Here is a 22,048-nt window from a genome sequence, read left to right as displayed (position 1 = left end):
CCAAATAGGGCTTGCTAAGTATGTGTAGATGCGTAGGTTACACACAGGTGAGCACATTTTTTCTAACGTATGGTACACTGAATGATGCAGCATAATCCGTGATACATACTGGACATGATTATTAGATATTTCAATGTGCTGTTTTTATTGTTGTACTAGCTTTTACCCGCGGCTTCGCCCGCGTAATAAAAGTATTCATTAAGATTTTCATTTGGATCCGTAGGGACCGTAGGTTTCTCTGTAGGTATATTTATCTGCGATTATTTCGATTGCACATAATACTTTTGCTTGCAATGATTGTAGAAATATTACACATCGACCACAGCGTAGGTAATTCTATATACGCTGGGGAAACCTTTATAAACATCCCACATAGCCCGTATTTCGACACTATGATCGGTGGGTAAAAAGTACTTTTTTCTATTATCCCTTACAATTTTTTACATTTTGCTTATACTTATCGCAAACGTAATCTTCAAGCAAGCAAACAACGATCGTCTTAGAGCACATTGATTGTAAGAGACCGCCGACCGATTATCCGTATCCCGCTAACGATACCCATATTATCCGTATCCGTATCCGTATCCGTATCCGTATCGCTATCGCTATCGCTATCGCTATCGCTATCGCTATCGCTATCGCTATCGCTATCGCTATCGCTATCGCTATCGCTATCGCTATCGCTATCGCTATCGCTATCGCTATCGCTACCGCTACCGCTATCGCTATCGTTATCGCTATCGCTATCGCTATCGCTATCCCTATCGCTATCCCTATCGCTATCCCTATCGCTATCACTATCGCTTTCCCTATCGCTATCCCTATCGCTATCCCTATCCCTATCCCTATCCCTATCCCTTGTCAAGATGTTTAATGATATAACACTTTAAGTTCTCGCGCTTTGTACACATATTTAAAGTCACATACAGGTCGAACGCGATTAATTAACATTATTTTTACCTTTTTTCCCAACGTTTCGGCCAGGTTGCACTGGCCGTGGTCGCGGAAGACTGACGTCCCAGCAAAATGTCACCGGAGATGTAAACAACACAAAACTACCCGATATTCATTTATATAAATGTTCGGGGTAGACAAATAAATATAATCTACCCGCTTTTAGTTAATGTTTATTTCCCACCATGTTTATTTTAAAGGTAAAAATAATGTTAATTAATCGCGTTCGACCTGTATGTGACTTTAAATATATGTTTAATGATTTCTTATCAAGTGCTAAAATATAAAGTTTCATGGTTTTATCATTTAAAATTAAGAAATCCCATACAAACTTTCAACCTCTTTTTCAACCCCTTCATCCCTTTTTTTCGAAATAAAAAGTAGCCTATGTTCTGTCTCAGGGTCTAAAGATTGTCTGTTCCAAATTTCATCAAAATCGGTTGCGTGGTTTAAGCGGGAAAGCGTAACAGACAGACAGACAGACAGACAGACAGACAGACAGACAGACAGACAGACAGACAGACAGAGTTACTTTCGCATTTATAATATTAGTATGGATGGATGTAAATCTTTGCCAAGAAGGGTAATTAAAATTAGCACCTACATTTTTTATCTTTCGTTACTTTTAATATTTCTGATTGAAATGAAATACGACCAACTACACTGTCCAAGTGCCCAGTATTTCAGTCTTTTATGCTGAACAGTAAATGTAGCTTAAAATTCTCAGCTGTTGTGGGTAACGATTTGATCGCCGTCCTATTGTGAAAACAGTTCCTCATACAGTCGTAAAACAACATAATTGGTTTTACGACGCGAATTAAACGGGCATTAAGTGTGCTAAAGTAGAAACGGTTGGGAACGAAGAATAAAACAATTATAAGTAGCTTTAAAACAATTAGTCTGAAATAATGGGAGCTAAATTTAAAGTAGTAGGAAAGCTAAAACTGGGAGAATCGACACTTCGGAAAAAAGAGTCTATAGATTATAAGTAACGACGTTTGCACATTGAATATTGAATATGGATAACATCAAGATGAAAGTAATAAATTAAAAATTGTTATTATTATAGTTATACTTTATGTAGCGTCACGGTACATTAAAACTACTTCAAATACCACATAAATGAGCAACTGACTGAACGTACGCTTTCAAGAGATCGTTAGATTAAAGTATGTGACGCTAATAATGTTTATGCAAATATAATTGTTCGCATGTTTAACACGTGTTCATGTCGCGTGCTCATTAAAGTTTGACAAAAACATCCAATCTAGTTTGGATATGCCACACCCACACAACTCAATCAGTTTTTTTGTCTCCAGATGTGCCTTACCGAATGGATCCACCTCCGAGACCACAAAAGCGGCCGTCCGCGGAGCTACTGGGCAGAGAGATCCCCACCTGGGTGTGGGAGGCCTACAGAGTTGTTGGTGTCTTCTTGTTCGGTTGCGCCTGCCAGCAGCTGACCACCGACATCGCCAAGTACACCATCGGGAGGCTACGGCCGCACTTCTTTGATGTAAGTATACTTTCAATAATGTCTGATCCCAACACGATTTAACATCAATCAGGAAGCAAAGGAGCTATGGAATTCTAAGTATCTGTAAATATGCCGTGAAAGTTCTATTGTCAGGTTCAGTTCACAAATTTTAGCTTTGGACAAAATCTGTTTTAGATGTGTCACAACTCACAAATATACCCTGCTCCCTGATAAATCTGATAAAATAATGATTAAGTCTGTGGTTTTCATAATTTTAGCAAGAAGGCTAGTTCAAGGAAGTACCTATAACCAGTATTCTAGGAAAATTTAACTTTTTAGATATGCTACATGAACACTGTCATTTGTGTCATGAACAGTGTTATGTAAATAGAGTCGCAGCATGTAAAAAATATAAAGTGATAATTTTGTTGCGTGGATACTTATTCTCGCAGCAGGACAGATTTTAATGAAATTGAATTTGAAACCCTATTTAATGGCCAAGTCAAGCTAGTAATTAAGTATGCAGTTGGATACGTGAAGTGGCTATAAAACAACTTTAATTATTTTTTTTCATATCCATCACACGATAAACGCTATTTATTAAATAAACTTGTAATTCATCAGTAATTCCTATCATAGTTCGCACAATAATTACCTACACATAGATATCATTAGTGCAGGGAACTCAGGGAAGGTATCGTAAAAAAGTAAATTAGATAACATCAACAGTTATGCCAAGTTGACAAGAACAATAGAATAGATTATCATAAAACAAACCAGGCAAAATCTACAATACCAATTACACAATATGAAGGCTGTGACGTGGACACATTTGCATTGGCAAAACATGTCTCTGATAACAGTGAACGTGGAATCGCATACGTGAACATTTTCACGTATACCTAATGGAAAATTTCATGCTGTCTCTTTAGGGCCATCAGTAGTGAAGTGTGAATAAATCTAGGTAACATTAACAATACACTTATTTATTTGAGAAAAAGCGCAGATGTAGTGAACCTGTGTTATTTAGGCTTCAGTAACGAACAAAAAAGAATATGTCTTCGTCACGATTTTTCCTCTTTAATGGCTAAAACGTGTCTAATTAAGTTGGTATGCCTATTTCTTCACATAGCCCGGCAGCTCAAATGATCTGTATTCAATATTCTATTAGCCTTGTTAAGTAAGTGTTTAGATCCCTCATTTGTATTAAAATAAGATAGTTGAGATTGTTTTATGGTTATTTTATGAGTGCATTCGCGGTTTGTGCCTTCACGCATCGTCTAGCAGTTAAATGAAACTACATATCTTACTTTCCTACGTGTTTATAATAAAATTAAGAAATAATCAAGAAATATGGAGTAATTTGATTATTTACATGAACAATTGTATATCCGCCTTACTTTTGAATTCTTAATTGATAAATTTAATAGTCAATAACTTTTCACACATGTCAAAAAAATAATAACCATTTAAGCAATTAACACTATTAAGAACCTGTGTTTCACGAAGGTTTTCTAAGTGCAAAGACAGTGAGATTTACTTATAAGGTATAAATTTATACTATCACTTAGGTACTATAATTCTCGATTGACCTCCAGCGTCAAACATACCTAATTGAATCCACTTGACGTGACCTATCTAGACGTTGCATTGTTGCGTCATCGGAGTCTAGAGTGGGATCCTGCTAAGTTGTCGTGCCAAATGCTATGCAAATTTGTATTAATGCTCAATTTTGGCAAAAATTGCAAGGCCTGCAATAGTCCCCAGAATAATCTCGGGACGATATCGTCTTGTTAGTTATTCACAAAAAGTAACAGGGCGAATAACAGATAGACCAATATCAACTTCAGCGGAACAAAATTCTAATTATATAAGGTCCTAATTTATTAGATGCAGATATTTTTACAGCTGATAGTACTCGGTCTCTGGAGTATATTAAACCGTGAAACATTATAGCTTTTACGATGTTTTTTTGGAGAAAACGGAAAAACAAATTTGCTACGTAAAAACACCCTGTTTATGTGATTATTAAATGAAAACTCATTGAACAGATTCTAGTAAGTACCTCTTTTATGTACCACTTAACTGTAACTGGCCACTTCAATGACATGTGCAGTTTTCCCGCCGAACCTTTACGGCATTTACAACAAACAATTGTTGACATGACAGACAGTGTTATTGTGACATGTGATAATGCACATGATGATTTTTTTTAGACGAAATTATAATTAATTTTTTTGTTAGGAAAATGAAATCAAAAAAGTTACATGAAAAGATTTCTTAATTTATATTTAAAGTTAATTATTTTAATGTAAAGTATCATGTGTTAAAATATCTGCAACTAATAAATTAGGACCTTATATACTTATAATAGCATAGAGTCATAGACTTCCACATTAGAGGTATATTAGGGTTTTAACCGACAAGGGTCTATCTTGCTATTTTATTGGTTCGTATTCTGTGAATTTTAGATAAAATATTGATTCGAGGGAAAGAAAATTAAACAGTCACGTATGTATTTTACTCGGAACGTTCTTGCTTTAATCCCATGTTCCTAGAATGATACGCAGCGCTGTGATTATAAACGACAAGAGATTAACAAGGGATTTACCTAATAATAAAGATCGATTAATTCGTGCTACAGTTGTAAATAAAATAGTTTATTGTTTTTGGGAATTCTGCCAGTAAAGAGTTAGATGAACAAGAACTTTTTTTAAAGTTTTCAAGCTTCGACTTTGTGTGACAAACGCCTGTATCTTCGGCGCGTCACTCATTAGGTGATCAAGGTAAATTTGGCACGTCACTCATTGGGTGATGGGTGATCAAGGTAATTTACAGTGAGCAATAACGACGAACAATATATAATGCAGCTGCAGTTGATCCAAATGTATCCTTAACTGTTTGTGTAGGACGAACAGCTTACAGCAGCAGCAGCAGGTTACAGCTTTTTCTTAATCTTCCACCATCGTATTTTCACGGAAACTTACGAACTTATTTCAGCCCGTCTTAGGACAAAAAGTTCTGAGGTACTTGAGGTAGACTGAAGTAGCTTGACAAATTCGAACGTTGCAGAGATAACAAAAAATAAAACCGCCTTCAAAAATAAGCGTGTTACAAAACACGGAGAAACTAAAAAGCCAAAAATAATAAACCTTTCAATTCAGATTTCTTATCGTATTGCAATAAGCTAAACATCCAAATTATAAACAAATCAATTATTTTTGTAGTCGGTACCAGACCTGTTCGTCGCCTTGCTATTGCCTGTTTGCCCCACCCAACCATACACAGGCTGGTACCGACTCCAAAAATAATTGATTTGTTTATAATTTGGATGTTTAGCTTATTGCAATACGATAAGAAATCTGAATTGAAAGGTTTATTATTTTTGGCTTTTTAGTTTCTCCGTGTTTTGTAACACGCTTATTTTTGAAGGCGGTTTTATTTTTTGTTAAAAAGTATATTTATTTGTTGATTTTTAGTGGTTCCTAGTGATATTATATGTATCAGTCCGAATACATGTACAGTAGTGAAAGAATTATCCTTTAACTCCTAACCATTGAGGAGTTGACCTTCCATCATCAGCTCAGCCACATAAAATTATTACCATCAGACGTAAATACTGGTATACCTTTGAAAAATAGACTAAAAACATTACATGTGCCTATAACATTTGAAGAGTTCCCTCGATTTCTCCAGGATCCCATCATCAGACCCTGACTTGGTGCCAATGGGACCATCTCGGGGTTATACCGGTTCGATCAAAAAAAAATTTTGAAAATCGGTCCACGATTCTCGGAGATATCGAGTAACATACATACAAAAAAAAAAAAAAAAAAAAAATAAAAAAAAAAAACATTCAGTCGAATTGAGAACCTCCTCCTTTTTTGAAGTCGGTTAAAAATAAGGATAGATTATACAAATCAGTATTGAAGGTTAACTACAATAGCCATTATGTAATATTTAATGTTTATATTATTGGTTTTACAACCAAAGTTGCTCCCTTCGCGTAAAACATTTGAGTTTAAAATCCGCAACATATTTCAGGCTCAAAACAGAGTACATACTGGCAGTCAAGGATGCGTGCGTTAATCCTGCAAAGCGCTATATTTACGCAGTCTATGCAGTCTTAAGTGACGTTTTAGCGTCTGGGTGGCTGTCTCGGCATCTCTGTTTGATGGCTACACACGCTTTAATATTTCGGACGGGACCGCGCTGATTTCAATGGAATGCTTTTTGGCTTGATTGTTACCTCTTCTTTATCTTATTTTATAAGGTTTTACTCAGCATGATGTCGTTAGACTGAATTCTACTTTTTATTCATCAAGTAAGTAAGTAACAAAATACTCAGATATATTTTTCCATTTTAGAATTTAGAATATCAAATCTTCATTGCCATTTCTTTATGAATACCAGTTGTGCTGCTTCTATTTGTCATATTGCTCTCGTCTAGTTGGACTTGTATTGTAATCTAATGAATCTCCAAAACTTGACTACTTGTGAGATAATTTACTGAGCCACACATTTACCATTTTTTTGTATCACAGAAACTCAGACCTGACTCTCGGGTCTCTGAACTTTGAATAAAACATCAACCTTGTTGAACTGAATTAAAATCTATTGGTGATGCCATGCCACATTGGCATATTGCCTAAAAAACTATTGGTATTTTACAAATTTAGCGCAAGAGTTATCTGGCGTTTTATAATTCGGCAAATCATGTAAATGTAGATAATAAATCTTGTCGTTTAATATCAGACTCGTGCGTACGATTCTAAGAGCGAATAATTAGTTAAAGCGTTTTCTTTCACCAATTATAAAGTTCAATAAACTACACACTTCGCAATTTTTCTCAATAAATATTATTTGTAAGATTGACATACAATAAAATAAAAACATCTTAAAACCAGAAGTAAGGTAGACCGTTGTAACTTTAGCGATATGAATTTAGAGGACTTGGCCATCTTATATATCTCCATCACACTTCCGTATTAGTGTAATAGAGTTAGACAGCGCTTTATTTCGTTTTTCTGCGAATGATTGCTATATTGGCTAGGCATCCTGAATGTCCTGACGTGGCTTTCTCTTCTTTTTGGCGTTTAAGGAAAAATCTCTGACTTACATGTTTACTGTAACATGCAAGACATACCTCGTCGTATATTTCCATCTATTATCAGGTAACTCTGTAGAGAATCAATACATTTATAGTCGTTAAACCCGTACGTGCGTACACGCAGTAAAGAGGTGCAGCCGGTATAAATAATGCACGGCGATGCGCTTCGCCGCCCCGCGTCTTGTAATTTGACTTATTGGACCAACGGCGGTAAACCATATGCTTTAACGTTTTTATTTGCGTCCTAACTAGCCTTAGGTGTTTTATTGTCTTTTAATTAATTGTTCTGAGGAATAAAGCGGTTTTATTTTAACACTTTATTCGTTTTGTCACTCGCTACCGACAGGATACCATTGCCAGGACTCAGGATCATTGTCAATGTTAATTTAATGGTTATGTTTGCTTCTGCCAATGCCGATCCATTTGCGTTGTACCTTGAGCATCTTAATGAAATTCTGTAGATTTTTTGACGGGCACTAAACCAAGATTACCGTTTTTATTTCCATTTATATATATTGCATGCGGAGAGAAAGGTTATTTCGCTTCGCAAACCTTGGCACTGAACTACACAGTACACAGTTCAAGGTTTCAATGTGCATTATTATCATTTATCTTTTATTTTCGATCAAAAACTTGAGGATATTTTGAGCATTACGTTGAATGCTAGTTTTAACGTTTTTATTTGCATTGTTACTAGCCGTAGGTGTTTTAGTGCCGTTTTATTCGTCGCGGTGACGTAAATGTTCGTGTGGGTTATTTTTTGCCAGAATTAGAAGGTTCTCTTTGAGCGTGATGTCAGAATTTTAATGTGTGTGAAATTATTGCTAAAAGAAACTCTAAAATCATGTATATTCATCATTCATTAAGAGCCCCATTTTACTACATATCTTCCAAAATACACATTCAAAAATACCTTAATGTCAACTTTATTTTGTTATACTGATAGTTTGTGCATGCTGTCCAAAATATTTGTGGAGAATGTATTCTGTCAAAATGTCTAATGAATTCTCTTAAGTGCAGGTAACATGAGACAAATAGTTTTAAAAATAGCGTTTAGGGATTTACTAATTAGAAGGAAGAGCCATAACAAAACGGTTGAGTTTTGCTCCAGTCTGACCCCTTGACGTTTTTATTTAAATTGCTGCTCATTACCTTGCACAACTATATTTGGTTTATGTAAATGATCGTTTGAGTGACGTTACTGAAGGGGAATCGTCGGCATTCAAAGTGACTTTAATTGCTATGGGACCAGTATACATCTCATTTTTGTTTACATATAAACGTAGCGGAACTCCAGTTCCTTTTACACTGGTCTCTGAGACCTTGACTCGCTTACTCTCGCACATCTAATAGCAATCATTATATGACCAGGCAAGCAGTTGAAATCGTTTCATTCAAACAAAGGTGTGTTCAAACCACTGCACGCTTGGCTAGCGACTCGCGACGATGCATTCTGCATTCTGCTATCCCCATGCCCTTGAATCTTTTATTCCTCCTCACATGGTTCATATAAAACCCCACAACTGTCATCGTGATGAGAAACCTTATTGATTTCGTTATCATTATTATTTTTCGTATCTGTCACGTACTGGCCATCTGTTTCAAACCCTTCCATGCGTAACTTATTTGCTTTTAAAACGCTTCAGAAGCACAAGTACTTGAATCAGCATTGTCATCTTCACCAACACTCTGGATACGTTGAGTATGTTCATTCGTTTGTATTTCGAAAGCTCTTTCAAGTGTATTTGCGTGACAATGAATATATTTTCAAATTAGTCTTGTCATGATCGTTTGGGTGTTATTTATGTGGAGCGAATGAGTTGCGAGATAAATGGGGTTAGCAATCTCTTTTTTCATTCACTTATGATTGACTTTTGCATTGTTCAAATACAATGTCGTGAAGATCTTAATCTTTGCAAATTGCGTTGATGATTGGCAAGGCTTTCATCTTCGTTCCATCTTATTTGATATAGGTAGTTTTTGTATACTACAACTTGTCTTTTTGATTTTAAAGTCTCGGCTAAATTGCTTTTTTTTTGACGAAGTTGCGTAAGCTATTTTATCTGTTATATACTTACGCGTCATTACTAAAACGATGAAGTATTCAAATTGTAAATTTTCTAAAAGGGGTTTTAGATAAATTGTTTCTTTACGAGCTTACGAGTTACTTTACGACCAAAGTTTTAAAACCTTTTAGTACCTATTTATGTTTAAAACATTTTCTACTTACGATGCTTTTTATTCTGAGTCCTATAATAATATTTTCTCATTACAATCTCGCCTGGCCTCTTCCAACCATTTTTGCACCATTTGGACCGGATACGATCAACTGTCTCAACTCGTTTTATTTCATCTCCAGCCCGACCGGCTACGTCTTGTAAGTGATTTGGTCCCTCGTTGTCTTCTCTCGTATTATTACTGACTTATTTTCGGAAGACTGTTACAAATTACTTGACGTTGAAATGCTAATAATGTCCAAGTTCGTTTGTTTCGTTTGGAGCGATGATTAGTGACTGGTGGAGTTAGAGTATTTTAAGATACATTAAAAAATAAAGAGATCATGTGTCGTGCTCTTGTTTATTTGCACGGCACGGCACGTGTGCTATTTAAATGCTATTAATAATTTATTTTGTTTTGGAGATTATGAATTGTCAATGGTGTTCTCTCCCGTATTTTGTTCTCAATTCAGCATTCTTTATACTTACTTTTCCCTTGTTTTTTCAAACTTGCATTATATGTTATCATTATCAAGTTACCTATCATTATCATATTATATTACGGTTTCTAAAATGATATCAAATCCAACCTATTGCCCTATTTTATGTCCCTTACATATTAAGACGATTTTATTCGACATTATTCTTGTCCATTTCGTAATTGCTCTTGAACTCCGGGTTATCTTGTAGCAATTTTTATACGACGTTTATAGCGTTAATGAGGCAAAGTTCGAGCATTGATAACACCATTAAACATGTTATGGTAAAGCAAGATAGAGATCTTATCTCTTCGACTTGTATACAGCGTATGGTCCGATTTATCTTGTTCCGAGTTGTTTTTTCTTAGCCATGATATAGGCAACATCTTTGTACCATCTTATCGGACCAAATGAAGTTTGCACAAACGTTGTAATGACAAATTCGGAGGTACGAGAAACTCTATGTAAGTATCTAATATAAACTACGTAAGTAATACTAAGTATAATATTCAATCTAGACATTATTATCCATACTAATATTATAAATGGGAAAGTGTGTGTGTCTGTTTGTTTGTCCGTCCTTAACGGCAAAATGGAGCGACGATTTGTCGTGATTTTTTAAGTGGAGATACTTGAAGGGATGGAGAGTGACATAGGCTACTTTTGTCTCTTTCTAACGCGAGCGAAGCCGCGGGCAAAAACTAGTGTACTTATAAAGTATGCACATAAACGAACTTCTAAGAAGTATGCATGCTGTTTTATTATAATGAAGATAAACTTGTGTGTCGTGTTAAGTAATAACGTAAGAAGCTATACCGCGTGTGGATTCCATACGGGCGAATAATGTATCCAGTTATAGTATCTGATCAAACGAATCGTATACGATATTTATTTTGTTAAAAAGTGTTATTAATTAAGAGTAATTATTTTTTTTAATCTAACCAAACGGCAATGTACGCCGTCCAACTTAATTTCACATGACATAAACGTCAACGTCGTAATGACAATTAGGTAGGTACGCTATTTGATGTGGACGTAATACATTGCGTGCTGAATTATTATGTATGAAAAAAAAAGTCTCGTCTGTTCAAAAAGAAAACATGTAGTTAGGCTCCTTGGGTCCGATAGTAATCGTTATTAAGATATTCGCCCGTATGGAATACACACGCTGTATTTTATGGCCCTTATACTGTACCACGGCACTATGTTTACGATAATGGCAATTTAATATAAAAAATACATTCATATCTAAATGCATTTCCTCTCTAATAACAATAAATCTAAAACTTCGATTTAAAACGGTAACATGAAATTTCTCAATCAACAAAACACATAATTATCCAAACAAAACAAGAACTAAGTGGTCCCAGTTTGTTTTGAAAACTAATAGGCGTTACAATTCAAAGTCGCATAGCGTTTTTATTACATGTAACTTTTTTCTCTGGAGCATTCAAATTTCGAAAACGCTTTTCACTGCATGTAGCGGTGTAGCCAAAATGACAATCGTTGACGCTAGGCGCCGCGCCGATCGAAATGCAATCAGGCTCTGTCGCGCCAATACGGAAGAGCGATAGAAATAACTAGCTACGATAACAATATCATCGTAATCGTAATAAGCGTTTGTGCATTTGGCTACCCTGGAGCATTCGGATTTCGAAAACGCTCGTAATCAGGAGAGGTCATCGACACAGGGATTTATTGCGTTTGCGCATTAGCGGCCTGTTTGAAACGACCAATTAGCGCTATCGGCTTGGTGACGATTGGGACGAGCGCATGGAACGGATGGGAGGTCTAGAAGCTTCGGTGGTAGCGATTAGCGTTTATATTTTTCTTCTTTCATGCCATATTCCATTATTTGAGGGTTCTTACTCTTAGACAACCGAACCGGGCAATGTGTTCAGGTATGTCGTTTCTGTAAATTAGGATGGTGATTTTTGTAAAACTGTTGTCCTGATGATCTTACAGTTTAGTTATATTAAAGTCATGCAAGTCAGACTCTATGTTTGTAGCTAAAATTTAATCGCTCTTAATTTTATGATCACAATATTCAATCACAAGCGAATTTGTTTTTAATTCCAACATGTTGTTACAATTTTTGTCTTTGTTTGTGATCCTTGCGTACCAATTAGTGTGTATGTATACGAGAATGTTACATTTTTGTCAAATACATTCCCAATTGTTTAACTGAGATGCTTTTATGTTTTATTTGAAAAATCTCTTGCGCTTCTAACTTTAACCAAACCATACACGTTAAACTTCCGTGAGACATATTCAAATAATTAATTGAAATACGGTTGTACTCACGTTATTATATCGCTATTGCTGCGACATGTTTCGGGCCAATTCGGAGGCCCCTCTTCAGGCGTATAGGAGTTCACGCGACGGCTAGACTCCGCAAACTGACCTTGCCTTTTCTTGCCTTTCATTAAAGGGGTAACGGATACCATTGGACGCCTATTACGCCGTAGGTTTAGCATGAGGACAATTTTCCGCCCCCACACAAAGGTAAGGCAGGTGCTGCGCTCTCCTAAAGATAAGGACCCACTGGGTAGCCCGGGGGTATACGAGATACCTTGTGACTGTGGTAGAGCGTATGTCGGCGAGACTGGAAGGAATGTCTCCGCGAGGTTGTCGGAACACATACGAAGCGTGAAGAACATGGACACCAGGCCCCTATTTCAAAAAGGCTACAATTGTCAGTGACATATGTCGAGCGACAATTGTCGATGACAGGTGACAAATTACAATTTTATAAAATATTTTCTATAGAATTGCTTACAAACATGACAGGCATTTTGCTACAATTGTATGTATTACAATTATGTTGTGAAACAATAATTATTATTTCTAGGCGACATATTTGTAGAATTGTCGGTGAATCTCGACAGGAGGATTAAGATGTGTCGAATTGTGTGACAATTGTAGTAATTTGTGGTTGACATACACGTTGTTCAAAATGGCTGCCCATGCGAGTGGTATAGTGACACTATTAGTGATAGTGATAGTAATTCCTTAGGTTTTCGTACTTAGTTAGGAGTTCCTGTTACTTCGCCGTCGATATAAGTTTCAATAATGCTACGTAAATATGAAATTAAATTTGTAGCAAACTACGGATATCTCAATTTATTTTTATCATTGTACCATCGGCAGCAATGTTAGTACCTTATTACAAGGGCATAAAGCCTACCGATGATTAGTTAAGAGTGTTGCTGTTAGTAAACGCTATTGGCCCCTTCGTAACATTATTAGTACTTAGGTATATTTTTGAGATTTCTCTGCGTTAATACATATTATTATACTAAATTGTGTTTTTAAACTTATGTATCATAAAAAATACTACATACCTATGAACCTAAATAGCTATCATTAATATTATTTTATACAAATACCCTCAAATTAATTTGAGCGTTTTTAAATGAACGAGTTACCTTCGTATTTAGGTACACCGAATTCCAAATTCAAATATTTTTAGTTTAGTTAAGCATTTTAACTATTAGTTTAGAATAGTTTTAATTTGTTTAATTTGTTATTTGTATATTTTTATTGTAGTACCTAATGGTCAATGTTTTTACTTCTTCTTCTTTTATTCACGTTTATAAGAAATAAATTTTATAGGTATATCTTAATAATTCAAACTTATTAAATACTTAGTATAGTGCCAAGTTAGGTATATATCTTAGATATTTCTATTTCTTTGCCATACACCCGTTTCAATCAAACGTTGAGCTATTCCTTTATATTTAAGTATTAACTTTCATTGCGGATATTAATTTGTTATCAAATTTATTAAATAACACGAATTTGCGGTCGGAAATCAATTTTAAGATAGTCATCTTTCTTATTATATCCATACTGAAATATTGTTTTTGAAACAAAATACTAACACATAACCAATGCCTACTTGATACACATAAATAATGTTACCGAAGAAAATTATATAATGGTGGGAGAGGATTTAGGTAATGCATAGTTTAAAATAAGTTTTATCGAAGTTAACAAAGGCATTTAAATTTATAGTCAGCCAATAAATATAAAAATATCCATTAAATAAATTTACTTATTGCCATTTGAGTCAACTACTATTCATAATTTGATACATTTATCCCTATGCTTAGTCGTGACAATTGTATTCTACAATTGTCGCACCTGTCAGCGTGGTGAAACCAATAATTCTACATATGTAATATTTTGTGACAATTGTCGCACCTGTCACCTATATGAAATTGGGGCCAGGAATTCCGCAGTGGCAGAGCACGCGTACGATACCGGCGCGTCCCATTTTATACGCTTCGATAGAGCAAGGTTGTTGGTACGGGAGAAATGTTTTGTACCACGCAAAGTTCTCGAGGCCATTGAAATCGGACGCCGCCCTAATTTCAATCGGGACGGAGGCTGGATGTTGCCACCAGCATGGAAACCGGTAATACCTAATGTGAAGCGGAAAATGTGTTTTGACAATCGTGTGGACACAGTGAGTGCAGTGTGCTTACCTCCATCGGTCGACACAGCCGCGCTATCAGAACTCTACACAACAACTACAGCAGCAGACTGCTCTGCGCCCCCCTCCCCCGTCCTATCAGCGCGCGCGCAGCGGGCGGAGCGGCGAGCGGCGCGTTCAGTTTGCGGAGTCTAGCCGTCGCGTGAACTCCTATACGCCTGAAGAGGGGCCTCCGAATTGGCCCGAAACATGTCGCAGCAATAGCGATATAATAACGTGAGTACAACCGTATTTCAATTAATTATTTAACCAAACCATTAAACTGATATGTTTGTTTTGGAACGAAATAGGATTGGACGAAGGAAGAGAGAACTGAATAATGTATCAATAGTGATTTCTTATTCTGTCACGTGTCAAATTATTTTTATTTCATATATTTAGATTATATAGGTAATGAATCATATTGATAGGGGTATGATTTGAACCAAATGAGATTGATTTCATAAAAATATGCCTAAAAAGGCAGCACGGTTTTTCAATTGACTTAGTTTGGGAACGGTGAAGACAGAGTCAACACTTTACGATCCCTTGATGAACCTATCAAATAAAGTGAGTAGATGTCGAAAAATAAGGACTTGAAACAAAATGACAAAATATTGATTCACAAGTTGGAACAACTACAATCAATAAGAAGCATCAAAGAACGTGGCATTAACGTTGTTATTTTTAGCGGATCAATAAAGTTTATTATAGATTAGTGCTTCGACTATGTTTGTCTTGTAACCTGGCGGATTCACATTCACCTTTGTCTGAATGAAACGCGATGCGATCGTACATCGGACTCAAACTCCATTAAATCATGCCGATAAGTCAAATCACTAACGTCTTCAAACTGACATATTTCATTGTCTTGAATATTTATTTCATGGAACGATTCTTTTGAAGCCGTTGCCTTAGAGCCATAATCATAAAATTATTTAGTGTCGTTAACTTTAAAGCAATTACATGTTTTATTGTTAAATTTGTTAACAAAAAGCAACAACTATTTTAACACCCTGATTCTTTTGTTGTGTTTTATAAATAGAACAAAAGTAGTTTCGTTACTTTTTATGATTATGCATTCATTTAAATTGCAATTGTAAAAGTTTGCAAAAACTAGTACTGTTGTTACTTCTTTTTTATTAGCTATTTTAATATTCTTTTAAAGAAGCAACTGAAAGAAAACATTGAAAAACTCGAATTTACAAGTATTTAAGTAAACTTCTGTTTATTTTATAATGCTATTATCGTCTTAAGCAGATGTTAATGGCCTTATAAACAAGTGGGCTCGTTTACTTTGGCACCGAAATTTCCTTCTGGCAGTAAAATATAAACGTCAGCTGTTACAGAGATACTTATGGATATTTTGGTATTTTTGTAATATGATAATTTCATGAACGATTATCTTACCAACAAATCTTGTTTGAATTTAAACAGTTGATCTTTGATTTTAGCCTATAGGAGGATTTTAGACTTTAGGAGAAGATCTAATAATTGATATATCCTACGTACCTTCTTACTTGTTACGTATTTCAACTATTATAGAAAACCCATACATCCCAATCATTTATAGAGCATTAAGCTGTAACAATGAAACCCATTATAACGTATTTTACACTATATTTACGACCTCCCAAATAAATACGCGTGACAACATTTCCCTCATTCAATTTATAGCGTCCCATTCTCAACCACGCACAATCAATTACACACCATCCGTAGAAACGTCATCGTTCTCTTTCACACTTATTCCAATTTCGACAGTTGCCCCTACTAAATGTTCCATATTAATTAAAACTTATGACGCATCACCATTACCCTAAGTCACTGTAATACGCTGAGTTGTGTGTATCCACCCCTCTACATCACCATGACCTGTGGCGTCCATTGTATCTTGATCTTTAACATCTTTATTAAATCTTCCACCATTGCTTGTTTAAAGGATCTCTGTAATCTGGTTTTAGTTAACAATCGCGTGTCCACATGAATGACTGCCGTCCGTCTTTTCGCCTTTTGTTATGAAAGTGTCGGAAGGTACGGGATTATCAGCTTCAAGGTTGAAAATTTATTTTTTTGTCAGTATTATAAATCTAATCGATGTTTCGAATTTGTTCATCTATAAAATCATCATGTTTGTTTAAGGATTTGTAAGATTCCCACGCATATAATGCCACTGCACGTGTACATATATCTTTAGATACAAAAGCCGTGTTCAGGCCCTATAATTGTGACTGAACTTCTTTTGTACCCGTGGACATGAATGCGTCTCGGTTCAATATCGTCAAGTGCAGTTAAAACAAAAAGTTTACCCACAGCTGGGCCTTTTGATTGAGAGATTGCTGGGTTTGGTTTCACTTTATTAAAAGCAATTGATCGTGATTACAGGCTCTACAAGGAAGTCAAACAGAACGTGATCGGTGAAGTAACTGATAAAATAATTGACTTTCTTTTCAAGTACATACATACATATATTCCTCTTCTTACACACTTAGTTAAAATTGGTGTTGTATTGTAAATCCATATTTTTGTACGACAGTGCACATGTTTAAGGATTCGAAGTATACGCTTTGTTTTCTAAACTACAATCTGTTTTAGATTAAAGAAATAAGAATTTGAAACAAAATTAAATTTAAACTTAATATGTATTTTCATATTTGTTACCGCTATATCTGGTATAGGAACAATTTTTTTTTTGATCTAGTGATGAATTAAATGTTATAAGACAAGTTTCTGTGAAAACTACGTGACTAAATCTAAAAAACTTTATCCATGTCGTTTAAAAGGCATTACTGGCATCGCATACCTACGACAAAGTGATACGTAGGAATTGATACAATGCTGCTGCTAATATCTTTTCATTTATAAATTAACTATACAGTCACTTAAATAATTATTGATAGTGTTTATTGCTAAATATGAGCTTTTACCATAAGTTTTCGATTTTTGAACACGTTAATTCATACAGTAAATGTTTTGTAATTTTTGGTTCTAATAAGTAACCGATTGGGTCTGATGTTTTCGCTGCTTTCTCCATACAATTAATGTCATGACGGTTACGGAATCGAGTAACATAAAAACTTCCAAAAGGCATGGTATAGACTCTTGTACTCAAGTCTGTTTTACATATTATCTATTTGAACTTCTTAAATTACTTTTATCTCACATTGCACCATTTCCTTCCTCATCAGCTAATAATGAGCGTAGATTTACAGCTGTCCAGTGTTAAATGTCGTTGATCGACACCACCACTCTAATTGACTGTGACAGTCCCACTGCACTGCCGCCATTACCCTTGTTGACAAACCAGCGCGACGCAAACATTACTGCTTGGATTGTTTACTTACTTATAACTACATATATCCTTATAATATCGTGAACCATAATCAACTTTGGTGCTATATTTTTAGAACATGTCTTACAAAATAGCAGGCCAGGTAGATAATCCTTTTTTGAAAGAACATGCAGTTTCAATTGCATTTGGTATTTCAGAAAGGTGCTACTTTGTTGTGAATTGGACGGCTTTAGAATGTTTGTGGATTGAGCTTAACAACTTGTGTGGCAATCGGAGTAATAACAAAATCTTTTCCGTCATTTTGAGCCGGTTTTCTTAGTGCTAGGTTTTACGTCCGTTCGTCTCATTTTATAGGATGTTTTAGTATTTCCTGCAAGGTTATAGTTACCATTTTCGTATATGTAGAATGTAGGGTTCTCACTCACTTCAGACACTGCAATTAAAGTTCGGTTTTAGATAGGCACATTAAACTCAAATGAAAATAGTTAATTATTAATTACTTTTGTTTTCCATTGTCGCAGTCACGTTGCAAGATGTGCGTATGTATAATTAAATGACAAACATCTTCCTACCAATCTATTTCATAAAGACGTAAGCGCCTTGACATAACCATAACTAGAGGACGTAATAAAGTAAGGATGGCCGAGTGTGGAAAATTATACGCAATACAGTAATAAGCGCATTAAGTTGCAAAAGGGGCTATATAACAAAGCGGGAAATGTGATTCTATGCATGAATAACAAGGTATTAAATAAATATTCATAGGTACAATAATAAAATAGAGATGACTTAGGCGAAGGGGGAGGAGACAGAAGACTACACAGAAGATGCTCTTGTGGAACTTTTAGTAGTAGTAGAAAGCGTTGTTATTGTTTAGTTTATCCTTGTCACAGTCCCACATTTTTTCCAAATTAACATTTAGTTTTTGGTGGGTAACAAATAACCCAACCAAATTACGAAGGTTATGTTTGATATGTTGTGTGGAATCTTACAATGAGATTTTAATTTCGTCGCATTGCATATTAGTCATACTAGTTATGAAAAAAAGCTGCACTTTTGGATGGAAGCAAGCCGCTTTGCATGGTGATAGTAGACATCATAGTAAACGATTTTTTCCGAGGATATCGAAATTTCATCCCTTAGGAAGCCGAGCGTAGCGAGGTGTTTTATGAAAATTAAAAAAATTCTATCTTTTTATTGTATCGTCCGATTTTGACAAAACGTATCTCAAATGAAAGGTATTGATTTGTGTAATTTAAAAAAAAATACAAAAAAAAAATTGAAAGAAAAGTAAGAAAAAAATAAAAAAAGTAAATTTACGTCTCGCACTGAATAACTTCAAAGAATGACAGACAAAATGTACAATGTCGATATACGAGTTTTTTTTAATCGAAGACAGATAAATTTTTAGTTGAAAACTGAAGACCGCATCGAAATCAGATTAGCATTTTTTAAGATACAAGTTGCCAAAGTTGGGAAAGATCGCTTTATATGGCCACTTTGAAATTCCTTTGCCAGAAAGCCAGAAATAATATGTTTTTCTGACACAGAAAAATACATAGTAACAGTACACATCAAAATAAGATTAAAAATTCCGAGGATATTATAATTTCATCCCTTAGAACGACGAGCGTAGCGAGGTCGGTTACGAAAACCGAAAAAAAAATCTCATTTTTTTGTACGTCGTCCGATTTTGACAAAACATGTTTCATTTGAAAGGTATTGCTTTATGTAACTTAAAAAAAAATATTTAAAAAAATTGGAAAAAAAATGTAAGTTTTTTTTTAAAAAAACCTTAATTTTCGAATCACTCTGAATAACCGCAAAAACGGACACGGTGTATAATTTCGATATATGATTTTTTAAAATTAAAGACAAATAAATGCATGATTATAAACTAAAAACCGAATCGAAATCGAATCAGTAGTTTTTAAGATGCAAGTTGTCAAAGTTGGCTTAGTTTGTTTATATGGTCGCTTATAAATTCCTTAGGCAGAAACTCAGAAACATTATATTTTTCTTACAGTTAAAAGTATGCATAGGTAATAGACATCATTATAAACATTTTTTTACAAGAATATAAAAATTTCATTCCTTAGAAACCCTTAGAAAGACGATCCAATAAAAAAACTGCCTTTTTTTGTTTTTCGTAACAGACATCGCTACGCTCGTCTTTCCAAGGAATGAATTTTTTATATCCTCGTAAAAAAATGTTTATTATGATGTCTATTAGGTACCTATGCATACTTTTAACTGTAAGAAAAATATGATGTTTCTGACTTTCTGATTTATTTGTCTTTAATTTAAAAAAATCATATATCGAAATTATACACCGTGTCTACCGTTTTTTGCGGTTATTCAGAGTGATACGAAAATTAAGGTTTTTTTTAAACAAATCTTACATTTTTTTTCCAATTTTTTCAATATTTTTTTTTAAGTTACATAAAGCAATACCTTTCAAATGAAACATGTTTTGTCAAAATCGGACGACGTACAAAAAAATGAGATTTTTTTTTCGGTTTTCGTAACCGACCTCGCTACGCTCGTCGTTCTAAGGGATGAAATTATAATATCCTCGGAATTTTTAATTTTATTTTGATGTGTACTGTTACTATGTATTTTTCTGTGTCAGAAAACATATTATTTCTGACTTTCTGGCAAAGGAATTTCAAAGTGGCCATATAAAGCGATCTTTCCCAACTTTGGCAACTTGTATCTTAAAAAATGCTAATCTGATTTCGATGCGGTCTTCAGTTTTCAACTAAAAATTTATCTGTCTTCGATTAAAAAAAAAACTCGTATATCGACATTGTACATTTTGTCTGTCATTCTTTGAAGTTATTCAGTGCGAGACGTAAATTTACTTTTTTTATTTTTTCTTACTTTTCTTTTAAATTTTTTTTTGTATTTTTTTTTAAATTACACAAATCACTTCCTTTCATTTGAGATACGTTTTGTCAAAATCGGACGATACAATAAAAAGATAGAATTTTTTTAATTTTCATAAAACACCTCGCTACGCTCGGCTTCCTAAGGGATGAAATTTCGATATCCTCGGAAAAAATCGTTTACTATGATGTCTACTATCACCATGCAAAGCGGCTTGCTTCCATCCAAAAGTGCAGCTTTTGGCCAAAAATTCTCCATAACAAGTATGACTATATGTTTTTCCTCGTCAAATCTATATTAATTGCCAAGTCTATAGTAATACTTATTTAATGTAATTGTTTGAATGCAAGCGCACGTTCCGTGGAATTGTCTGACACGCGCTAATAGGTAAATATTTTAGCACCTTGATAGTCGCATGCTATGTTTGTTTTATATTAGCGATAGATTATCGCGTCATGTTTTTAAGGTCTTAGTTATTTTATGATTAGACTTAGAGTAACTGACGTTTTCTAGTTTTCTACACTGTCGTATTGCTATGTACTTTTATTAATGTTTTATTTTACAAATTATCGTGGATGATAATTACGATGATGATACAGTAAATGTCACGTAAATCATCTATCTTTATTTTAACTAATTTAACGTGTCCATATTTTACGAATTCTAAACGCTAACTTGTTAAAATTTAACAAACAAACATTTAATGTTAAGTACTTCTTACTCAAATAAAATGTTGTAACATATGTGTTGTAACATAAGGACTAAAGACGGACGATGGAGCGAAGCGATGTTACACTGGTACCCCAGAGACAAACGCCGCCCTCCCGGCCGCCCGAAACGCCGCTGGAGAGACGACATTCAGGCCGTGGCCGGCGTCGCGTGGACCCGTGCCGCCGCCGACCGACAAACATGGCATAGTATGGAGGAGGCCTATGTCCACAAATGGACAGCCAATAGAATTTAATATGTATTTTAATAACAAAATAATTAATAATTTGAATATAACAATAACACTATAACACTATATAATAATAACAATGACATTGTGTAATTATTTGACAACTTGTATCTATTTTTTGAATTATATAGATGATAATTTGTAGATAATAATAGATAAGTATGTTAGTTTAAGATATTTATTCAAAATGTGATTA

The 22,048-nt window shown here is 34.7% G+C and overlaps 2 protein-coding genes across 2 annotated transcripts in view; both read left to right on the top strand.

The window, feature by feature from the left end:
• The window catches only part of LOC125234674 (putative phosphatidate phosphatase), a 124,043-nt gene that overhangs the window by 83,863 nt on the left and 18,132 nt on the right, over positions 1-22,048 (top strand). Inside the window, 2 exon segments of the mRNA XM_048141015.1 lie at positions 2,274-2,325; positions 2,328-2,470. Of these exon segments, the coding sequence (XP_047996972.1) occupies positions 2,274-2,325; positions 2,328-2,470 (195 nt within the window).
• LOC125234675 lies at positions 12,657-14,921 on the top strand. The gene is made up of 2 exons (XM_048141017.1): positions 12,657-12,905; positions 14,470-14,921. The coding sequence occupies exons 1-2, from the start codon at positions 12,712-12,714 to the stop codon at positions 14,867-14,869; spliced, it is 594 nt and encodes a 197-aa protein (XP_047996974.1). The 5' UTR covers positions 12,657-12,711; the 3' UTR covers positions 14,870-14,921.

This window comes from Leguminivora glycinivorella, chromosome 16 (genome assembly GCF_023078275.1).
Source record: "Leguminivora glycinivorella isolate SPB_JAAS2020 chromosome 16, LegGlyc_1.1, whole genome shotgun sequence".
Classification (NCBI taxonomy): Eukaryota; Metazoa; Arthropoda; class Insecta; order Lepidoptera; family Tortricidae; genus Leguminivora; species Leguminivora glycinivorella.
Note: the sequence above shows the minus strand (reverse complement) of the source record. Positions and strands in the feature narration are given on the sequence as shown.

What these genes read in the sequence shown, in the direction of transcription:
- LOC125234675 (XM_048141017.1), top strand. Translation starts at nt 12,712, where the DNA reads ATGAGGACAATTTTCCGCCCCCACACAAAGGTAAGGCAGGTGCTGCGC. An exon ending in GTGAAGAACATGGACACCAG is followed by an intron (nt 12,906 to 14,469) that starts GCCCCTATTTCA and finishes AATTGGGGCCAG; the next exon opens with GAATTCCGCAGTGGCAGAGC.